Source organism: Oscarella lobularis, chromosome 17, assembly GCF_947507565.1.
Source record: "Oscarella lobularis chromosome 17, ooOscLobu1.1, whole genome shotgun sequence".
NCBI classification, from domain to species: Eukaryota; Metazoa; Porifera; class Homoscleromorpha; order Homosclerophorida; family Oscarellidae; genus Oscarella; species Oscarella lobularis.
This window is the reverse complement of record NC_089191.1, coordinates 994,194-1,012,621: the sequence shown is the minus strand read 5'-3', so window position 1 is coordinate 1,012,621 and position 18,428 is coordinate 994,194. Positions and strand designations below refer to the sequence as shown.

The following is an 18,428-nucleotide window of genomic DNA, read 5'->3' as shown; positions in this document are numbered from 1 at the left end:
CGTGCGCTAATCACCCAGAGGGTGGCGTGAGGTGGCGTGACACGTGCGTGACTTCGTCTATCGATGGTCTGACATTCAGCAGGCTTGACTGAATAACTTCAGTTGCATATCACAGCGTTCTCAAACCAAATGGTTCGGATACAAGAGGATCAACTGTACTCAAATTAAAAAAAAACATGGCAGCCAGCTAAAAGAACAAAGCAGCATTTCAAGTGTCTGCAGAGATTACATAGCAAAAAAATTAACTGGGCGGTTCAATGCAGGCTGCAGTGACGCGACCAATGCAAATCCCCTCTGCAAATAAAAAATACATAATTATTATTAGCTGTGCAAGTGACGAAATTTTGCGCTTACTACCTTGTACGTAAGCCCCGAATTTTGCCGCGTTGCTTGCGCCGCGTATGTCGCCGTAAATTTCATAGAAACGCTCGTACAAAATGCTCAGGGCCCCATCCACGATATCAATCAAAAAAGCAGTACAACTCCCTATAGAATTCATTTTTTATTCCCCTCCCCCAGGGGGGGGCCCCCGTTTATCTTACCTTCCGTGCATTGAATCAAATCCTCAATGAATTTTTCGAGCGCTTCGGCAATCGCCGTTTCTTCGCATGCCTTCAAAGCGATTTTCAAATCGTTGAGCCCCTGTCCAATCAGCTCCAAGCCCTTGACGACGTCGCGATCTTCGAAGGCAATAAAAGCGGCGCGAAACGTTTCGAACGTGTCGTTGCCGTCCTTGACGCAATCCGATAGGTTTTTCGCTTCGACGCCAAGCCCAATTGCGAGACCGCGATAGAGCTGCACCCACTCGACGTCCTCCTTTGCGCCGTAGACGGTCAACGAACCGGACATGACGTCAAGATATTTCTTGTTAACCCTATTAAGAAATATCTTATATATGTCAGGGGATGATCTATACTGGGTCTCACAGATATCTATAGTTGTACGTTCCATTGGGAAGGACAGATGATAGGATGGCACTGCCCTTTGGAACTGGATTATATTTTGGATTTTGGCCACCGTTGACATAGACGAAATCCAGATAGTCGTAATTATCAGAACCGGGCGGATAGACTCCTGCAAAATAAAGATCATCTACTGTATGTACAGTAGAACCTCTCAATAGCGGACACTTTGGGACCACGTTTTTTGTCCGTTATAGAAAGGTTGTCCGCTCTAAGGGGGTTTGCTAGTGTAAAATGATCAATCCGTTCCACGGTTGGTGTCCGTTATTAGGAGGTGTCCGCTAAACAGAGTGTCCGCTAAGAGAGGTTTTACTGTAGTCTTTTTCTATCTTCTTCTTTCAACCTATCCAGTCTTGGTTCGTCGCTTCATCTTCTGGTACTGACCACGAAACGGTCACGTTCTTTCCAGACGGCACAGACGCTGACGGCGACAAGGCAAATGAGTGGGGCTGTTGATATGTGACTAGACTCAAACTCGAATTTAGCTACAAAGACGTACTTCTATTCTGACATCTTCGCGTTCAATATTTCTTCCGTCTTACCCCATAGGCTCTCCACCATTTAAAACTGTCTAATACTATGGTTGCCATTGAGGAAAATGTAACCGAACTTCCGGACTGGTCATGGAGCTTTTTCCACTCCTTCCAGCTACCACCCTGTTCCACTTGATAAACGTGCCACAGTTGGCCTTTTTCGTCCACAGAGAATACCTTCAAAAAAATCACAACATAGAAGGCTGCACTTACTGACAACTAACCTCATTGGATTCATGGATATTCTTTGCCACGGTCAACGGATTAGGATTGTTTTTATCAGCGGGAACGGGCTGACGGTCGTTGATTTTCGAATAGGCGCCCCAGGTGCACGGTCCCCACGGGTTTTGGACCTTATCGCACGTTGTCTGCCAAATGTGATAGAGCACTCCGTCGGAATCGCCGCGAATGAACACTTCGAGGATCCCGTTGAACGTCGTTTCGCCGCCACGACGAGTGACAATAGGAACAGAAGTGAAAGAAGGCTGAATGAGCCACAACTTGTCCCAATCGTGCCACGAAGTATCACCTGAGAAAAGAACGCGTAGACGCGGTTAATTAATAGGCAAGGAATTTATAGTTTTAATTTCACTTGTCTGCCACGTGTGATAGAGATGACCATCTGACATAACAGCAAACGCTTCAAGCCTCTAAATTAATAGTTATATTCTTTATAAAAAAAGACTGCTAATAATTAAAACATTGCTGTCCTTACATCTACAAACGTATTCCTTTCCACCGTCGCATCCGTTTTCAACGACTCCTTATCCCCGCCGACGACTCTCCAATCCGACCAAGATTCTCCATCCGACGACACGCTCCAGTACAGCTTCGACGTTCCATCAGCCTTGACGGATCGTGCAAAAACGGTAATTCGATTGCGAGCGGCGATTGTCGCGACGACGCCGTCGGACGACGCCTTAGACGACGGCACAGGATTTCCGACTTGAGACCAAGAGGAAAACGCGCCGGAAACTGTCGTCTGAACGGCGGTAAAGACGAGGCCGCTAGTCGATCGTACGAATATCCGCGTGGCATTCGTCGACGGAACGGCGACGGCAACCGGATTCGACGACGCTGTCCCGTTGGGAAGCGCCTGGAGAGAATCCCTAACAGAGGGGGGGGATGGGCTTATAGTCACCAAGTCAACATTCCTTCCTAACATCCTCCTCCCATTATCTATCTCCCCCTTCGACCGCGATGGGAAAGCTCCGGGACGAATTTCGCTGGTCAGCCTTTCTTTGCGACCATCCGAATCGCTTCGACTTTGTGCGAGCAAAGGTCTACTTTCTTTTCTCGAGGCCCGTCACAACTAAAAAACCGTCCCCTTAGTGGTCACTCGATCCGTTCGCCTTCTCGACGTACAAAATACTCGTCGCCGTCTACTGTCTCGCCTGGCTAATAGCGTCGGGTTTTCACGAGAAGAACGGCGACGCCAAGTGGTTTATCTACGTTACGAATTGGGCCTACACGTCTCTAACGAGTTATTTTCTTCTATCGGGCGCCACAGCGCTGCACTACGCGATCGTCGTCGCCCGAGCGCGCCCGTGCGACGTCGACGTCGACTCGTCGACGTTGCCGTGGGTCTATCGACTCCAATGGGTCGTGCAAAACGTCGCCTATAACAGTGCAATGTGCGTCGTTGTTCTCTATTGGTCGCTCGTTTACGATCCCACGGCGAACGATGGGCGCGTTTTTCTCGACGTCAATTTGCACGCGCTCAACGCTCTTTTCGTTCTCGTCGACGCGACTCTGGTCGCAAGTCCCGTACGAATTTTTCATTTCGTGTACGCGATTTTATTTGGGGTCGTGTACGCCGTTTTCACGGTGGTTTATTGGACGGTGGGCGGAACGAATGCCGTCGGTCGGCCCTACGTTTACGCTGTGCTCGACTACGGCGAAAGGCCGAGGATTGCGGCCGCCTGTATCGTCGTTTCTGTGCTCGTTGGAATACCGACTATTCAGTTGGTGCTCTACGGTTGGTTTCGCGCTACTGAGTGCGTTTCCGCCGCCGCCCCCATGACGACGATGTGTAATAGCGGAAGTCAGTCTGACGACGACGGCAGCGTTCAGTTGACGGCATTATCACCATTATAATGAATAAATTACGTAAAGTTTTATCTGTTCATGTAGTGCAGGTGTAGGACTGCAGCAACTGTTGCTACTAAAGATGAGAAAGTACATATACCCCACGTACGCATAAGCGTACATCCTAAACGTATGCTACGTCACGCTCGGCACATCACGTGATTTTCGCCATGTCGCGCATCTGTAGTTCTTTGCGCGAAGAGTTGCGCTGTCGCAACTTTCTCATGCACGACTATCCCCGTCCCAGCCATTTCGCAAAGTCGCATTGGGACAAGAAAAAGGTGAGTTAGGGGGGCCTCCGGCCTTTTTCGTTCAAAATCTCTTCTCGTCAGTTCGCCCAGTACGCCTACGTCATCTACAAGGCCCTCATCTCCATCGACCTCTTCATCTGGTGCGTCTGGTCGGGAGTGGAGCCGAGCAGCGACAACATCAAATGGTTCATCTATTTGACCGACTGGGCGTTTTTCATTCTAACGCTCTACTTCGTCTGGTCGACGGGAACGGCCGTGCATCGTCTCTACCTCGCAAGTCGCGACCGGTTGAACGACGACGTCGAGGGACCGCCCTTGCCGTGGTACTATCGCGTTCAATGGGTTCTGCAGAACGTCGCCTTTTGCATCGCCCTAATTGTCACCGTTCTCTACTGGAGTCTCGTCTACAATCCCGACTACGGGATTCCCGTCGAAGTCGACGTCAATATGCACACGCTCAATAGCGTCTTTGCAATCGTCGATCTCTTTCTCGGCGCCACGCCCATTCGATTGTTACATTTCTATCAGCCCGTTGCCATGGGAACGGTTTACATAATTTTCTCGGTGATATACTGGAAAGCCGGCGGCACTGGGTTTGGCAACAACACGTTCATTTATCCTATTTTAGACTATGGACACCATCCCGGACAGGCGGCAATCGTTATCGTTCTAACGGGGCTGCTGGTTATTCCCTTTACGCATTCGATAATTTTTGGATTTTACAAGCTTAGAAAATTTCTAGCTGGGAGATGCTATAAACATCGCGAGGCGGGAGAATACGAGACTTTGGTGACGAAGACTGAAGACGCGAACGAGCATGAATTAGCCGTGACTTAATTCTTTTTTTGCGATTTATGCATGTGTTCGCTTACCATGGAGACGAAGTGCCGCCTTTCACCGATGATTGGCACGAGATGACGCGACCGTCGTTTCGTCGAGCGATGACGAAGTACACGTCGGGGTTTCCGATTCGATTGGGCACGATAGCCAGTCGCGTGTCGACGTCGAGTGACGAGGACGTCGCGAGAACAGAAGAAACGAGAAGAAACAGAGAACGCCACATTGGAGCCATTGCGCGCGCTACGACGCTTCCAACGCTTGCGCATTCATCGATCTCAAACGGTAGTTTCCTGGAAGCCGTACGACGGTACTATAGAAGACGAACGAGTGCCTCCTTCGCGTTGTTTTTACGTCGCTGTCGATGAAGCGGGAGAAAGGTGACGTTCCTAGTGACGTCAGGTTACGAGACCCGACCGCGTGCTTTCTATACAGCTTCTACAACGCGGCTAAGAACGAAATAAGACCGCGAATGACTCATGGAACGAAGTCTACTCGCTCTGAAATCATCACAGGATTCTTTTGTCGTCGTTTGACGGCCGCCAGGTCGAACAGGACTCTCTCCTCGCCCGTCAAATCGAATTTCCTTTCCAATTTCCCTACGCGGACGCCATAGCGACCGGATTTCACTGCTTGACGACCGTCGACGTCGACACTGGCGAGAATGGGCGGGGGCACGGAGAAATGAACAGTCGCCGACTCGCCGGGACGAAGACGAACTCGTTCGAATCCAAAGAGCTCGCGAACGGGACCGCCCGGATACGGAGGACCATTCAGGTAAGCAAGCACGACCTCGTCTCCAGTCATCGACCCGGTATTCCGAACGACGATAGTATAGTTAATGGGACTGTTGATGACGTCATCCGTTGTGTACGACGACGACGACGAAACTTCGTCGTTAGACCAGTCGTAGGTGAACGTTGTGTAGGATAGTCCGTCGCCGAAATCCCATAGAGCCTCTCCCTCGTAGTAACGATACGTGACGCCGTAACCGTCCCTCAGACCCATATCAAACATGCTCCTCTGTTTGACGAAGTTCGACGGGTAAACCGTGACGGGCATTCGTCCGCCGGGACTGATTTTGCCCATCAGAATATCGGCTATCGCGTCGCCGCCCATTTCGCCTGGGTAAAACGCCTCGACGATGGCGGAGACGTTTTGCGCTATCCACTCGATTGCCAGCGGGCCGCCGTTTATGAGTACGACGACAAGCGGCTTGCCGACGGCGTGAACGGCTTTGATGAGATCGTTTTGCGATCCCGGTAGATCGAGTGTCGTCCGATCGACGCCCTCTCGTTCCTGCGTTTGATGTATGCCGAGAAAGGCGACGACGGCGTCGCTGGCCTTAGCGGCGGCGACGGCGTCGTTAATCATTGACGTGTCGTTGACGTCGATTTGGCATCCCTGGGCATATTTGATTTTTTCGGCTCCGAGCAGGGCCGTGAGCGCTTGGAGGGGAGAGTGAGAGTCGACTAGAGTGTTAGTTCCGTGATAGTTGCTCAGCATGTCTTGGGTCGCATTTGCGTGGGGACCGATGACGGCGAGGGTATTGATCTAAAAATCGGCGCGATGAGAAACGTTCTTCTGATGGCGCGGTATATCGAACCTTTGTTGCATCTAAAGGAAGAACGTTTCCGTCGTTTTTGAGTAGAACGATCATTTGCTGAGCGGCTTCGTAAGCTAATTGACGTGCCTGAGGCGTGTCGACCATCTCTGGTCCATAGCTCTGAAGAAAAAAGTTTTTTTAAACAGACTTAACTTCTCTTCATCGTACCCTATAGGTAACTAATTCAGGTGGATCCAATTCGCCTAGCCTAATAAATTCCTTGTATATGCGGTACAGTGATTGGTCGATTGCCGACACTGGCACGCTTCCGTTATCAACAGCTGCCTCGAGATATTCCCCGTAAAAGCTACCGCAATTCAAATCGCATCCGCCTAAAACGGCCACCTTGCACGTGTCATTCTCATTCGACGTGTAGTTGTGGGTGCACTGCGCCGCAGTCGCTCACGAAGAACCCGTCAAACCCCCACTCCCCGCGAGCAATATCGTTCATGAATAGCGAATTGGCGCAGCTCGGCACGCCGTTCACCGCATTATACGAACACATGATCGACTGGACGTGGGCCCGTTCGACGCAACTTCGAAAGGGCACCCAATAATAGTCAACCAAATCCTGATCGCTGACTCGCGCGTCGAAGTACTGCCGATTCGTCCCATTCCAATTCTCCAAGTCATACGCGCTGAAATGTTTGCAAGTCGAAACGACTTTCAAATATTTCGAATCGTCCATCGATTGTAGCCCCGTCGAATAGTGAGCGACGTACTCGGCCGATACAAGGGGATCCTCCCCGGGCACCTCTTGACCTCGACCCCAGCGCGGATCGCGAAACAGATTAACATCGGGCGCCCAAAAAGCAACGCCGGCTTTGTCTTGATTGTGAAGGGCGCGCGCCTCAGTCGACACCGTTCGACCGGCCATCGTCCACAGCGTGCGATTGAACGTGGCGGCGAGGCCGAGTGCGTGCGGAAACGACGTCGGACAGCCCGTGCTGTCGTTTCCGTACGCGGCGCCGCATCCGCTAAGAACGCCGTGGAGGCACTCGCCGAAGCGGAACGTCGGCACGCCTAGGCGAGGAACGCCGGGGTTGCGGTTCTGCATGTTTTGCACCTGATGAAACATCGTCGCAAAATCAATTATGTACATATATGTATAGGCGGTTTTACCTTTTCGGCTGTTTGGAGACGCGATATTAGATCCTTTGCTCGCGTTTCCGCGTCGAGGGTGTAGTTGCAGTAGGGGTACTTATTCAGTGGGCTGACGCTGCAGTTCACGCTCGAACCGGCGTCGAGACACAGGGACTTGTTCATTCCGTAGCGAAACGTTTGGTCCGTTTTGTTGTAGAACCACGCCTGGTTCAATCGGCCCGTGCACTTTGCCGTCACGACGTTCGTGCCCGCAAATGACATGGAGGCGAGTCCTTCAGCGCAGAACTTGTTCATTAGACTTAGTATTTTTCCATTCGTTGTATTGTAGATGAATTGCTGATTCCATCCTTTGGAAGTTGGAGTGTGAACCTGAATGGGGCGGGGCGTAGCGTAGCTACTCATTCGTGGTGAGCACATTCTGTATACCTGAACATTGGCTCCGGTGTCATTGCTCCACCCGTTTATGTCTAGGACTTTAGTGTCAACCGCGAGCTGAATGTGATTATTGGGGTAGCTTCCAGTTTTGGTTATCCATCGCTGGCTCACGCCCCCAGAGCAAGTCCACACTTGAACATTCGTTGATGGTGGAATAGGATCGACAGGCTGGGAAGAACTGGCTATAAGTGCAGAGCAGCTGAAGACAGAAATGACAGAGAGTGCGTAAGCAGTAGAAAACATTATCGAATCACAGCCAGTATCTCCCGTACGTACAGTAGAGCAAATGCGCGACAGACGGACAAACAAAAAAAAACATTTAAAAAAATAGAGGCAATGAAAGAAATGTTTCAAAGAGTGAAGAGGTCCCATTGAGAAATCAAATCGGGATTTTTCATCTTGTGCCTTTCTTTGATGGCTTTCAGGTCGAACAGCACTCGATCATTTCCAACCAATGTGAACTCTTTTTCTAGTTGCCCTATCCGGACGCGATAGCGTCCGGCTTTCACCGCTTGAACGCCCTCGACGTCGACACTTGCCAGCACTTGCGGGGGCACGGTCAAATGAACCGTCGTCGACTCGCCCGGAGCGAGATGAACGCGTTGAAAGCCATAGAGCTCCTTCAAAGGACCGCCAGGATACGGAGGACTCATAAGGTAAGCAAGCACGACATCGTCCCCAGTCATAGATCCGGTATTCTTTACAACCACGGTATAGTTAAGCGAACTATCAACAGCTTCATCTGTAGTGTAGGACGAGACTACGTCGTTCTGAAACGAAGACCAGTTATAGGAGAATGTCGTATAGGATAGTCCGTCGCCGAATTCCCATAGAGGTTTCCCCGTGTAATAACGGTACGTGATGCCGCCGTTGTCGCTGAGACTCATGTCAAACATGCTTCTCTTATTGACAAAGTCTGATGGGTAAAATGTGACCGGTAGTCGTCCGCCGGGACTAATTTTGCCCATGAGTATATCGGCTACGGCGTCGCCGCCCATTTCGCCGGGGTAGAAGGCCTCGACAATAGCAGGAACGTTTTGCTGTATCCACTCGATTGCAAGTGGGCCCCCGTTTATGAGAACGACGATTGTCGGCTTGCCGGCACCGTGTACTGCCGTTATAAGATCGTTTTGAGAACCGGGTAGATCTAGTGTCGTACGATCGAGACCCTCTCGCTCCTGCTTTTGATGTATGCCGAGAAAGACGACGACGGCGTCGCTGGCTTTAGCGGCGGCGACGGCGTCGCTGATCATCGACGTGTCGTTGACGTCAATTTGGCATCCCTGAGCGTACTTGATTTTGTCCGCTCCAAGCATGGCCGTGAGCGCTTGGAGTGGAGAGTGAGAATTGACTAGAGTGTTCGTACCGTGGTAGTTGCTCAACAGATCTTGAGTCGCGTTGGCGTGAGGGCCAATGACGGCGAGAGTCTTAATCTAAAGTAACGACGTTGCTTCTGACGCAATTACGCGCGCGGCTTTAGCCTCACCTTAGTTGCATCTAATGGGAGAATGTTACCGTCGTTCTTTAGCAAGACAATCATTTGTTGAGCGGCTTCATAGGCGAGTTGACGTGCCTCCGGAGTATCGACCACCTCGGGCCCCAAACCCTAAATACATTCACTTAAAAATTAAGTTTAGAATCTGATATTATCCTACCCTGTAGTAGACAAGTTCTGGAGGATCTAACTCGCCAAGCCGTATAAATTCCTTATATATACGATACGACGCCTCGTCGATTGCCGACTCCGGCACGCTACCGTCGGCGACAGCCGCTTCGAGATTTTTCCCATAAAACGACCCGCAATTCAGATCGCAACCGCCTAGAACTCCCGCCTTGCACGTATCGTTCTCTTTCGACGTGTAGTGGTGATCGTTTTGAATCGCTCCAATAGCGCCGCAATCGCTTACAATGAACCCGTCGAATCCCCATTCGCCTCGCGCGATTTCGTTCTGAAAGAGCGAATTCGCGCAGCTCGGCACGCCGTTGACGGCGTTGTACGAGCACATGATCGACTGAACGCGAGCTCGTTCGACGCAACTCCGAAACGGCACCCAGTAATAGTCGACCAAATCTTGTTCGGTCACTTGAGCGTTGAAATGAAATCGGTCCGTTCCATTCCAATTCTCCAAATCGTACGCGCTGAAGTGTTTACACGTGGAGACGATTTTTAAGTATTTTGAATCGTCTTCCGACTGGAGTCCCGTCGAGTAGTGGGCGACGTATTCCGCCGAGAGAAAGGGGTCCTCGCCGGGTACCTCTTGACCGCGCCCCCAACGAGGGTCGCGGAAAAGATTGACGTCCGGCGCCCAAAACGCGATTCCGGTTACGCCTTGATTGTGCAGCGAACGGGCCTCGGTCGATACGGTCTTCCCGGCCATGGTCCATAGCGTGTGATTGAATGTGGCTGCGAGGCCGAGAGCGTGGGGAAACGACGTCGGGCATCCCGTGCTGTCGTTTCCCGACGCCGCGCCGCAACCGCTAAGAACGCCGTGAAGACACTCGGAGAAGCGAAACGGGGGCACGCCGAGTCGAACCACTCCAGGATTGGAGTTCTGCATGTTCTGCACCTACTCAAATAAGCAAAAATTAGGAACCGAACTATTTTGCCTACATGGGCGTACGAACGTGACGTAACGTATCGCACGTGACGAAAATGCCAATCTCACGAGGATCGTTACGTCGCGTTTCAACTTTACTAGATTTGAACCTTTTCGCCGGTCTGCAGGCGCGAAACTAAATCTCTTGCTCGCGTTTCGGCATCGACACTGGAGTTGCAGTAAGGGAACGTATTGAAAGGGCTGATGCTGCAGTTTGCATTTGGTCCAGCGTCGAGACACATCGATTTGTTCATTCCGTAGCGAAACGTCATGTCGGTTTTGTTGTAGAGCCACTGCTGGTTTGGCTTGCCGGTGCACGTGTTCATAGCGACGTTATTGCCGAAAGCCATTCCCGAATCGAATCCTTCGGCGCACATTTTATTCATCAAGCTCACAATTTCGCCAGACGTTGTATTGTACATAAACTGCTGATTCCAAGGGGTCGACGTGGGAACGAAGACCTGTAAAAGTGGGCGGAGCGTGTGGGGAGTGGCCTACCGAGTCCAATTCTGCTTACTTGAAGATTTGCTCCGGTTGTGTTACTGTAGTCAAGTATGTCGAGCACTTTTTGGTCGTATTTGAGCTGAATGTGAGTGTTGGGATAGCTCTGCGACACGATTTCCCACTGCTGTCTCATCGTAAAAACGCCCCCAGTGCAAGGCCATAGCTGCACGTTGGTGAAACTTGGAATGGGGTCGGGTGTTGCTGAAGCACTATTTTCAGCTTGAAGGCACAAGAGGAGTAAAGAAACAAACGCTGCCGCTAACTTCATTGTAGCCAAGAGGATCTCACGAGACGGCTGATTGCCCGGACAACGACATCCGCAAAGATGGCTGTTGAGTACTTTCTCGTTCTTCTCTTTCGTCTATTTCGCTGGTTTGTCAATGCATTCAATCCCCTCCGTCTGCTGGATATGCCACCGTCGTCAGTGGATGAAATCCTTTCCTCAAAATCGGTATCTCTTCCGACTGTGGCATACAGTCGCGACTGGCGACAGCGTATGCAACACGTCCTTAACTTCCTCTCGAAAGAGAATCCCAAGCGCATGACACCGTTTGGACGATGGCTGTCCTACCAGACTCTACGCTCGCAAATCGACGCACTGAAATCTTTCGAATCAATTCCCAGGAAGTTTCCCCAAGTGATGCTATCGCCTATAAATCGACCCGTATTCATACTGGGACTCCCACGCTCAGGAACGACTATATTGCATCGTTTACTTTCTTCGTATCCTAACGCGGCGGCGGTCAGCGGTAGCTTGTCCCAATTAGGAGGCATTAGGCCAGATGATGTCTGCAAAGCGTCCTCAATAGACGATCTACGCAAAAGAATAGCAGTTGCTTCAAAGCGATTCGGTTTCTTGCAGCAACTTCTTTTCGACTCCGGTTGCCACGTTTCGTACAGTCATCACCCCGTCGGCGTATTCGAACCCGAAGAATGTCAAACCGTGCTCAACAAATATTTATTCTATACGAACTTTCCATTCAATCGAGGTCGCGATTTCATCGACGTCGTCGTCGGCTACCGAGAGCTAGTTCACCGAGCGTACGAGTTTTTTAAAAGAGATTTGCAAGTGATTCAGTCCGTGTTCGACGACGTCGATCAGTCGCGTTTTGTTCTCAAAGCTCCGTATCACACCCCGTTCACCGATATTATTCTGCATCATTTTCCCGACGCTTTTTTCGTTCGCCTGCATCGCAATCCGGTCGAGTCTGCGTCGTCGATGGCGTCGCTTATTCGAGCTACGCAGGCTCCGTTTTGGGAGGTCGACTGCGAGGAAATAGGGCGGGAATGCGGGGAGGTGATTCGGTGTCTGACACGTGCACTTGTCAATCAAACGCTGCCGGCTGGACGTTCGTTAGATGTTAGGTTCGATGAAGTCGTTCGAGATCCCGTGGCCGTGTGTCAAAGAATTGCGTGTCAGATTGGGTTTGAAAACACCGAATCGACGACTCGGAAACTGACGTCATATCTCCGAGAGGACGCGAACAACAGAACCAAAGCGGGACCGCACAAATACACGGTGGAAGAATTCAGCCTAAACGCCGAAGATGTTCTTCGCGACTGTAATGCGTATTGCAGAAAATTTGGCGTCTAAATTATCGATCGCGTAAAGAGTTAACTAGCGTCAGCAGGAAGTCGCCAGACGGGATTGCTATGCGTAGTATGTGTGTAACGCCCCTCGCCTCCGTGAACAATGGGTGTCGTTTTGCTCGTCTTTTCCTTTCTTTTGCGTCTCTTCCGCGCCCTCCTTAATGCAGTAGATCCCTACCTGTGCCGAATTAACATTCACCTAGTGGCAAAGCCTCCGTCGTCGGTGGAAGAGCTCCTCGCGACGATTCGAGCCGAGTCCGGCGGCTCTCTACCGTCTCTCGCACGCAATTCGCAGTGGCGAGAGTGTCTCCAGCTCGCACTCGACTCTATCCGCACAGCGGACGACGTCACCCCGTTCGGACGCTGGATTCTCTACAGAACCCTTCTTTTAGAAATCAATTCACTTCAATGCACCGAAACGATCGCGCAGAAATTTCCCGAAATCGTCGTCGCACCGCACGCGGATCGAAATCGACCAATCATTATATTCGGTCTATGGCGCTCGGGAACGACTTTACTCCATCGGCTTCTTTCGCTTTATCCCGAGGTTTTCTGTCCCACGCCGTCTCTATTTTTTCTCGGCGGAACGTCGCTGAGTGTCGTTAAAAAAGCGTCATCTCTCGTCGATTTGCGTCGAAAAATCAACATAGCGTCGAAGCGGTACGCTTTTGGATCTGAGGTTTTTGCCAAAGGCTTTTTCTCCATTCCGTACAGCATTCATCCTATTCATGTTGACGCTGCAGAAGAATGCGTTTGGGGGCTAAACAGGTACTTGTTTTACGAAACGCTGCCACTCATCCAAGGTCACGATTTTATCAACTTTGCTTCGCAATATGAGGAACTGTCCGATCAAGCCTATCGTCTTTACAAGAGAGACTTACACGTGGTGCAGTCGATCGTTTTTCCGAATAGTAAGTCTCGCTTCGTTCTCAAATCGCCGTATCACGCTCCATTCGTCAAAATCATTTTACGTCATTTTCCTAATGCTTTTTTCGTACGCATGCATCGAAATCCGGCTGAAGTCGTTGCCTCCCTTTCTTCTCTTCTTCGCGAACATAACGCCACGTTTTCTCGAGTCGATTTGTTGAAATTGGGACGAAGTTGGCAGAAGACGGTTTGCGTGACGTCTAAAGAACTTGTCCGTCAAATGCCGCGGATGCCTGAAGACACTACTGATGTTCAATTCGAAGAGTTCTCTCGAGATCCGGTTTCCGTGTGCAGAAAGATCGCCATTCGAGCTGGTATAGAGCATACGAAAGCAATGGATGAGAAATTGTCAGCGTATATGAACGAGGACAATGCACAACGGGCCAAGACAGGCAAGCACGTGTTCACTCTAGAAGAATTCGGTTTGGATGCAGCAGAGATTCGACGAGAATGTAAGGAATATTGCGAAATGTTCGCTGTCTAAGTTTCTGTAATTAATTAATTAAGAAGCGAATTTGCACGAAAGATGACACCCCGCAACATCACGTGGCTGCCGGATAGAAGCTATACTACTGTGACCCCCTTTTTTCCAGGAATCTCGTAACTCAGTTAGTGACGTCAGCAAACGGCGCGTGGACAGTATGGGCGTCGCCGTCTTCGTCTGCTCCTTTCTTTTCAGTCTCTTCCGTACCTTCGTCAACAAAATCGATCCCTATCTAAGAAGAATTAACATTCGCCTTGTGACAATGCCTCCGTCGTCGGTAGAAGATCTCCTCGCGGCGATTCGGGCCGATTCGGGCTCTCTACCGTCTCTCGCGCACAATTCGCAGTGGCGCGAGCGTCTCCAGCTCGCACTCGATCGCATGCGCACGGCGGACGACGTCACCCCGTTCGGACGCTGGTTTCTCTACTGGCAACTCCGCAAGGAAATCAATTCACTCCAATGCACCGAAGCGATAGCGCAGAAGTTTCCCGAAGTCGTCATCGCACCGCATGGGGATCGATCGAATCGACCCATCTTTATAATCGGTCTATGGCGTTCGGGAACGACGCTACTCCATCGTCTTCTTTCCCTTTATCCCGACGTTTTGAGTCCCACGCCGGCTCTATTTGACGTCGGCGAAATCTCGCCGAGAGACGTCAAAAAGGCGACGTCTCTCGTCGATTTGCGTCAAAGAATTAAAAAGGCGATGAAGACGAACGCATTCGTTTTTGACGTCCTCCTCCAATGGGCCATCTCCTGTCCGTACCAAATTCATCCCACTCAAGTCGACGCGGCAGAAGAATGCCTCTGGGGGCTGAACAGGTATTTGTGGTACGAAACGCTGCCTATCCTTCGCGGTACTAACGAATTCATGAACGTTGCTGCCCAATGCGAGGAACTGTCCGATCGAGCCTATCGTCTCTACGAGAGAGATTTGCACGTCTATCAGTCGATACTTTCTTCGCCGGATCGCGATAGCCGGTCTCGTTTCGTTCTCAAAGCGTCGCATCACACGCCGTTCGTCGACGCCATTCTGCGTCATTTTCCCAATGCTTTTTTCGTACGCATGCATCGGAATCCGGCTGAAGTCGTCCCTTCTATTTCTTCGTTTCTTCGTCGGTATAACGCTGCGATGATGTCTGATTTGTCGAAACTCGGCCAAAGTTTGACAGAGACGGTTTGTAGTGTCGCTAAAGAACTCGTACGTCAAGCGCCGCAAATGCCTGAGGACACTATCGACGTTCAATTTGAAGAGTTTTCTCGAGATCCCGTTTCCGTGTGTAGAAGGATTGCCATTCAAGCTGGTATGGAGCAGACCAAAGAGATAGATGAGAAACTGTCGGCGTTTATGAACAAGGACAACGCACAACGGGCTAAGGCAGGAAAGCATGAATATGCCCTGGAGGAATTTGGTTTAGATGCCGAGAAAATTCGAAGTGATTGTAAGGAATATTGCGATATGTTTGCTGTCTGAGCTCTTTTGTGGACGTAGTCGTGACGCTTCAACGGTTTTTTATTTTTTTGATTTGTTACGTATTTGGATGCATGTTGATATCTTGTACGCAGTCACGTGACAGCTGGATAAACAATGGGTGTCGCAGTCCTCGTCTCTGCTCTTCTTTTGAGTCTCTTCCGCGTCCTCCTCGACGCAATAGGCCCCTACCTAAGTAGAATTAACATTCACCTAGTGGGAAAGCCTCCGTCGCTGGTAGAAGAGCTCATCGCGACGATTCGAGCCGAATCGGGCTCTCTGCCGTCTCTCGCACAGAATTCGCAGTGGCGAGAGCGTCTCCAGCTCGCACTCGACTTCATACGCACAGCGGACGACGTCACCCCGTTCGGACGCTGGATTCTCTACAAAAGCCTCCGCTAGAAATCAATTCACTCCAATGCTCGGAAACAATCGCACAGAAATTTCCCGAAGTCGTCATCGCGCCTCGACCGGATCGAACGAATCGACCCGTCTTCGTATTCGGTCTATGGCGCTCGGGAACGACGCTACTCCATCATCTTCTTTCCCTTTATCCCGACGTTTTCTATCCGTCCATATCGCATTTCGCTTTTAGCGGTGCGTCGCTTAGCGACGTCAAAGACGCGTCATCGCTCGACGATTTACGTCACACAATCAAAATGGCGTCGAGACAGCACGCCTTTCAAGCGGACGTCTTCTTCAGAGCCATTCTCTCCTATCCGTACAGCATTCACCCCATGAATAGCGACGGCCCCGAAGAATGCATCGGATTGCTGAACAAGTATCTGTTCTGCGAGGTGTTTCCGATGTCTGGCCGCTGCGATTACACAAACGTTGCCTCTCAATATAGGGAACTGTCCGATCAAGCCTATCGACTGTATCAGAGAGACTTGCTTATTATGCAATCAATTGCTCGTTCGGATGACCGGCGTCGATCTCGTTTCGTTCTCAAGGCGCCGTGTCACACTCCGTTCGCCGACGTCATTCTGCGTCATTTTCCCAATGCTTGTCGTGCGTATGAATAGGAATCCGGCCGATGTTGTCGCTTCGTTTTCGTCGCTCGTTCGTCGTAACAACGCTCCGTTTTCGCGAGTCGATTCGTTGAAATTGGGACGAACAATTCAGAAGAGGATTTGCGGTGCGACCGAAGAACTTGTCCGTCAGACGCCGCGGATGCCCGAGTCTACTATCGATGTTCGCTTTGAAGAGTTTACTCGAGATCCCGTTGCCGTGTGTAGGAAGATTGCCATCGAGGTTGGTATGGAGCACACAAAAGCAGTGGAAGACCAACTGACGGCGTTTCTGATTGAGGACAAAGCAAAGCGCGCCAGAGCAGGCAAGCACGTGTACACCCTAGAGGAGTTTGGTTTAGACGCGGAGGAAATTCGACGAGATTGTAAGGAGTACTGCGAAATGTTTTCCGTTTAGGCCTCTTAATTAACGCCTAAGCGTTGAATGTGAGCTAGCAGCGCAATTCTTTATACACTTTCTGTAGATAAATAAGTAAGGCCTTCCCTGCCAGTGTCGCCACCACTGCCGCTGTGTTTGTGCTAACTGATACACCTGCATTGTACGAATGATTGATCTGATGGGACGGCGCAAGACAGATTAAAAGGTGACTACGAGACCACGTGGAAGGCCAGCAATACAGTGACAATGGGTGTTGTCGTACTCGTCTCCTCACTTCTTTTGAGTCTCTTTCGCATCCTCCTCAACGCCATCGACCCCTACCTGAGCCGAATGAACATTCATCTAGTCGAAAAGCCGCCGTCGTCGGTGGAAAAACTCCTCGCGACGATTCGCGCCAAGTCGGGCTCTCTGCCGTCTCTGGCGCAAAATTCCCAGTGGCGAGAGCGAGTTCAACTCGTACTTGACTACCTCCGCACTGCGAAGGATGTCACTCCGTTCGGACGCTTAGCAATCTACCGATATCTTCTTCTGGAAATAAATGCCGTCCAATGCTTCGAGACGGTGTCGCTGAAGTTTCCTCAAGTCGTCGTCACGTCGCATCCGGATCAACGTAATAGACCTATTTTTATATTCGGTTTACCGCGCTCCGGAACGACGCTACTCTATCATCTTTTAGCGCTTTATCCCGAGGCGTTTAGTCCCACGAGACTTCTCGCCGTTTTCGCCGAAATGTCGCCGAGTGATATCAGAAAAGCGTCGTCCCTTGCCGATTTGCGTCAAAAAATGAAAATCGCTTCGAAACAGTACACTTTCGCCCACGAAGCGTTCACAAAAAGCATCTTTTCAATTCCGTACAGCGTTCATCCCACGGCACTTGACGGTCCAGAAGAATGCCTCATAGTGCTAAACAACTATTTATTCTACGAAACGTTGCCTATCGTTCGCGCTCGAGATTTCACCGACTTCGTCTCCGAATACAAGGATCTGTCTGATAAAGCGTACCGTCTTTATAAGAGAGATTTGCACGTCATGCAGTCGATTACTTCCGCAAATGGTCGTCGATCTCGTTTCGTTCTCAAAGCTCCGCATCACACGCCGTTTCCTGACGTCATTCGGCGTCATTTTCCCAATGCTTATTTCGTGCGCATGCATCGGAATCCCGCCGAAGTTGTCGCTTCTCTTTCGTCGCTTCTTCGAGTGAATAACGCTCCGTTTCAGTCTCGGGTGGATTTGGTGGAATTGGGGCGAAGTGTTCAAACGACGATTTGCAACATGGCGAAAGAACTTGTTCGTCAAACGTCGCAGATGCCTAAGTGTACGATCGACCTTCGATTTGAAGAGTTTTCTCGCGATCCTATTTCTGTGTGCACAAAGATTGCTATTGAAGTCGGTATGGAGCACACGAAAGCAGTGGAAGAGAAACTGACGGCGTTTCTGATTGACGACAAAGCGAAGCGCACCAGAGCAGGAAAGCACGAGTACACGCTAGAGGAATTCGGTCTAGACGCAGAGGAAATTCGTAGCGATTGTAAGGAGTACTGTGAAATGTTTTCCGTTTAGACGCCTAAAGCGCCGTTTTGGTTTGTTAGTTGTTTTGAGATGTATTGACAAACAAGTGCAACTTATGTA

At 50.5% G+C, this 18,428-nt stretch overlaps 6 protein-coding genes and 1 pseudogene across 8 annotated transcripts; 4 read left to right on the top strand and 3 right to left on the bottom strand.

Annotated features, from left to right (window-relative positions):
* Window positions 1–138: 138 nt before the first annotated feature.
* Window positions 139–4,928, bottom strand: LOC136197511 (uncharacterized). Its single transcript, XM_065987290.1, has 10 exons — window positions 4,707–4,928; window positions 2,211–2,604; window positions 2,088–2,145; window positions 1,720–2,024; window positions 1,505–1,672; window positions 1,306–1,447; window positions 927–1,074; window positions 543–874; window positions 358–486; window positions 139–294 (listed from the first exon to the last, which is right to left on the bottom strand). Exons 1-10 carry the CDS (start codon window positions 4,904–4,906, stop codon window positions 242–244), a joined length of 1,929 nt encoding a protein of 642 aa, XP_065843362.1. The 5' UTR covers window positions 4,907–4,928; the 3' UTR covers window positions 139–241.
* Window positions 2,684–3,676, top strand: LOC136197514 (protein rolling stone-like). The gene is made up of 2 exons (XM_065987295.1): window positions 2,684–2,776; window positions 2,828–3,676. Exons 1-2 carry the CDS (start codon window positions 2,696–2,698, stop codon window positions 3,590–3,592), a joined length of 846 nt encoding a protein of 281 aa, XP_065843367.1. The 5' UTR covers window positions 2,684–2,695; the 3' UTR covers window positions 3,593–3,676.
* LOC136197513 (protein rolling stone-like) lies at window positions 3,740–15,492 on the top strand. 3 transcript variants are annotated; one of them, XM_065987294.1, is made up of 8 exons: window positions 3,740–3,864; window positions 3,916–5,051; window positions 5,107–5,448; window positions 7,578–7,646; window positions 7,710–7,788; window positions 7,853–8,037; window positions 8,095–8,241; window positions 8,290–15,492. In XM_065987294.1, the coding sequence occupies exons 1-2, from the start codon at window positions 3,754–3,756 to the stop codon at window positions 4,669–4,671; spliced, it is 867 nt and encodes a 288-aa protein (XP_065843366.1). In that variant the 5' UTR covers window positions 3,740–3,753; the 3' UTR covers window positions 4,672–5,051; window positions 5,107–5,448; window positions 7,578–7,646; window positions 7,710–7,788; window positions 7,853–8,037; window positions 8,095–8,241; window positions 8,290–15,492. The 3 variants fall into 3 exon arrangements, with proteins under 3 accessions (XP_065843366.1, XP_065843364.1, XP_065843365.1); XM_065987292.1 differs by lacking the exon at window positions 3,740–3,864 and having other exon boundaries at window positions 4,877–5,051; window positions 8,290–13,886; window positions 13,945–15,492; XM_065987293.1 differs by lacking the exon at window positions 3,740–3,864 and having other exon boundaries at window positions 4,877–5,051; window positions 8,290–13,886; window positions 13,942–15,492.
* Window positions 5,024–8,059, bottom strand: LOC136197510 (uncharacterized; annotated as a pseudogene).
* Window positions 8,077–11,536, bottom strand: LOC136197509 (uncharacterized). The gene is made up of 5 exons (XM_065987288.1): window positions 10,931–11,536; window positions 10,524–10,874; window positions 9,472–10,383; window positions 9,303–9,422; window positions 8,077–9,249 (listed from the first exon to the last, which is right to left on the bottom strand). The coding sequence occupies exons 1-5, from the start codon at window positions 11,183–11,185 to the stop codon at window positions 8,167–8,169; spliced, it is 2,721 nt and encodes a 906-aa protein (XP_065843360.1). The 5' UTR covers window positions 11,186–11,536; the 3' UTR covers window positions 8,077–8,166.
* Window positions 11,243–12,511, top strand: LOC136197568 (omega-hydroxy-beta-dihydromenaquinone-9 sulfotransferase Stf3-like). Its single transcript, XM_065987359.1, has one exon. It carries the CDS (start codon window positions 11,243–11,245, stop codon window positions 12,509–12,511), a length of 1,269 nt encoding a protein of 422 aa, XP_065843431.1.
* Window positions 15,493–15,517: 25 nt separating the features above from the next.
* Window positions 15,518–18,392, top strand: LOC136197512 (uncharacterized). The gene has a single exon (XM_065987291.1). It carries the CDS (start codon window positions 17,046–17,048, stop codon window positions 18,357–18,359), a length of 1,314 nt encoding a protein of 437 aa, XP_065843363.1. The 5' UTR covers window positions 15,518–17,045; the 3' UTR covers window positions 18,360–18,392.
* The last annotated feature ends 36 nt before the right edge of the window (window positions 18,393–18,428 follow it).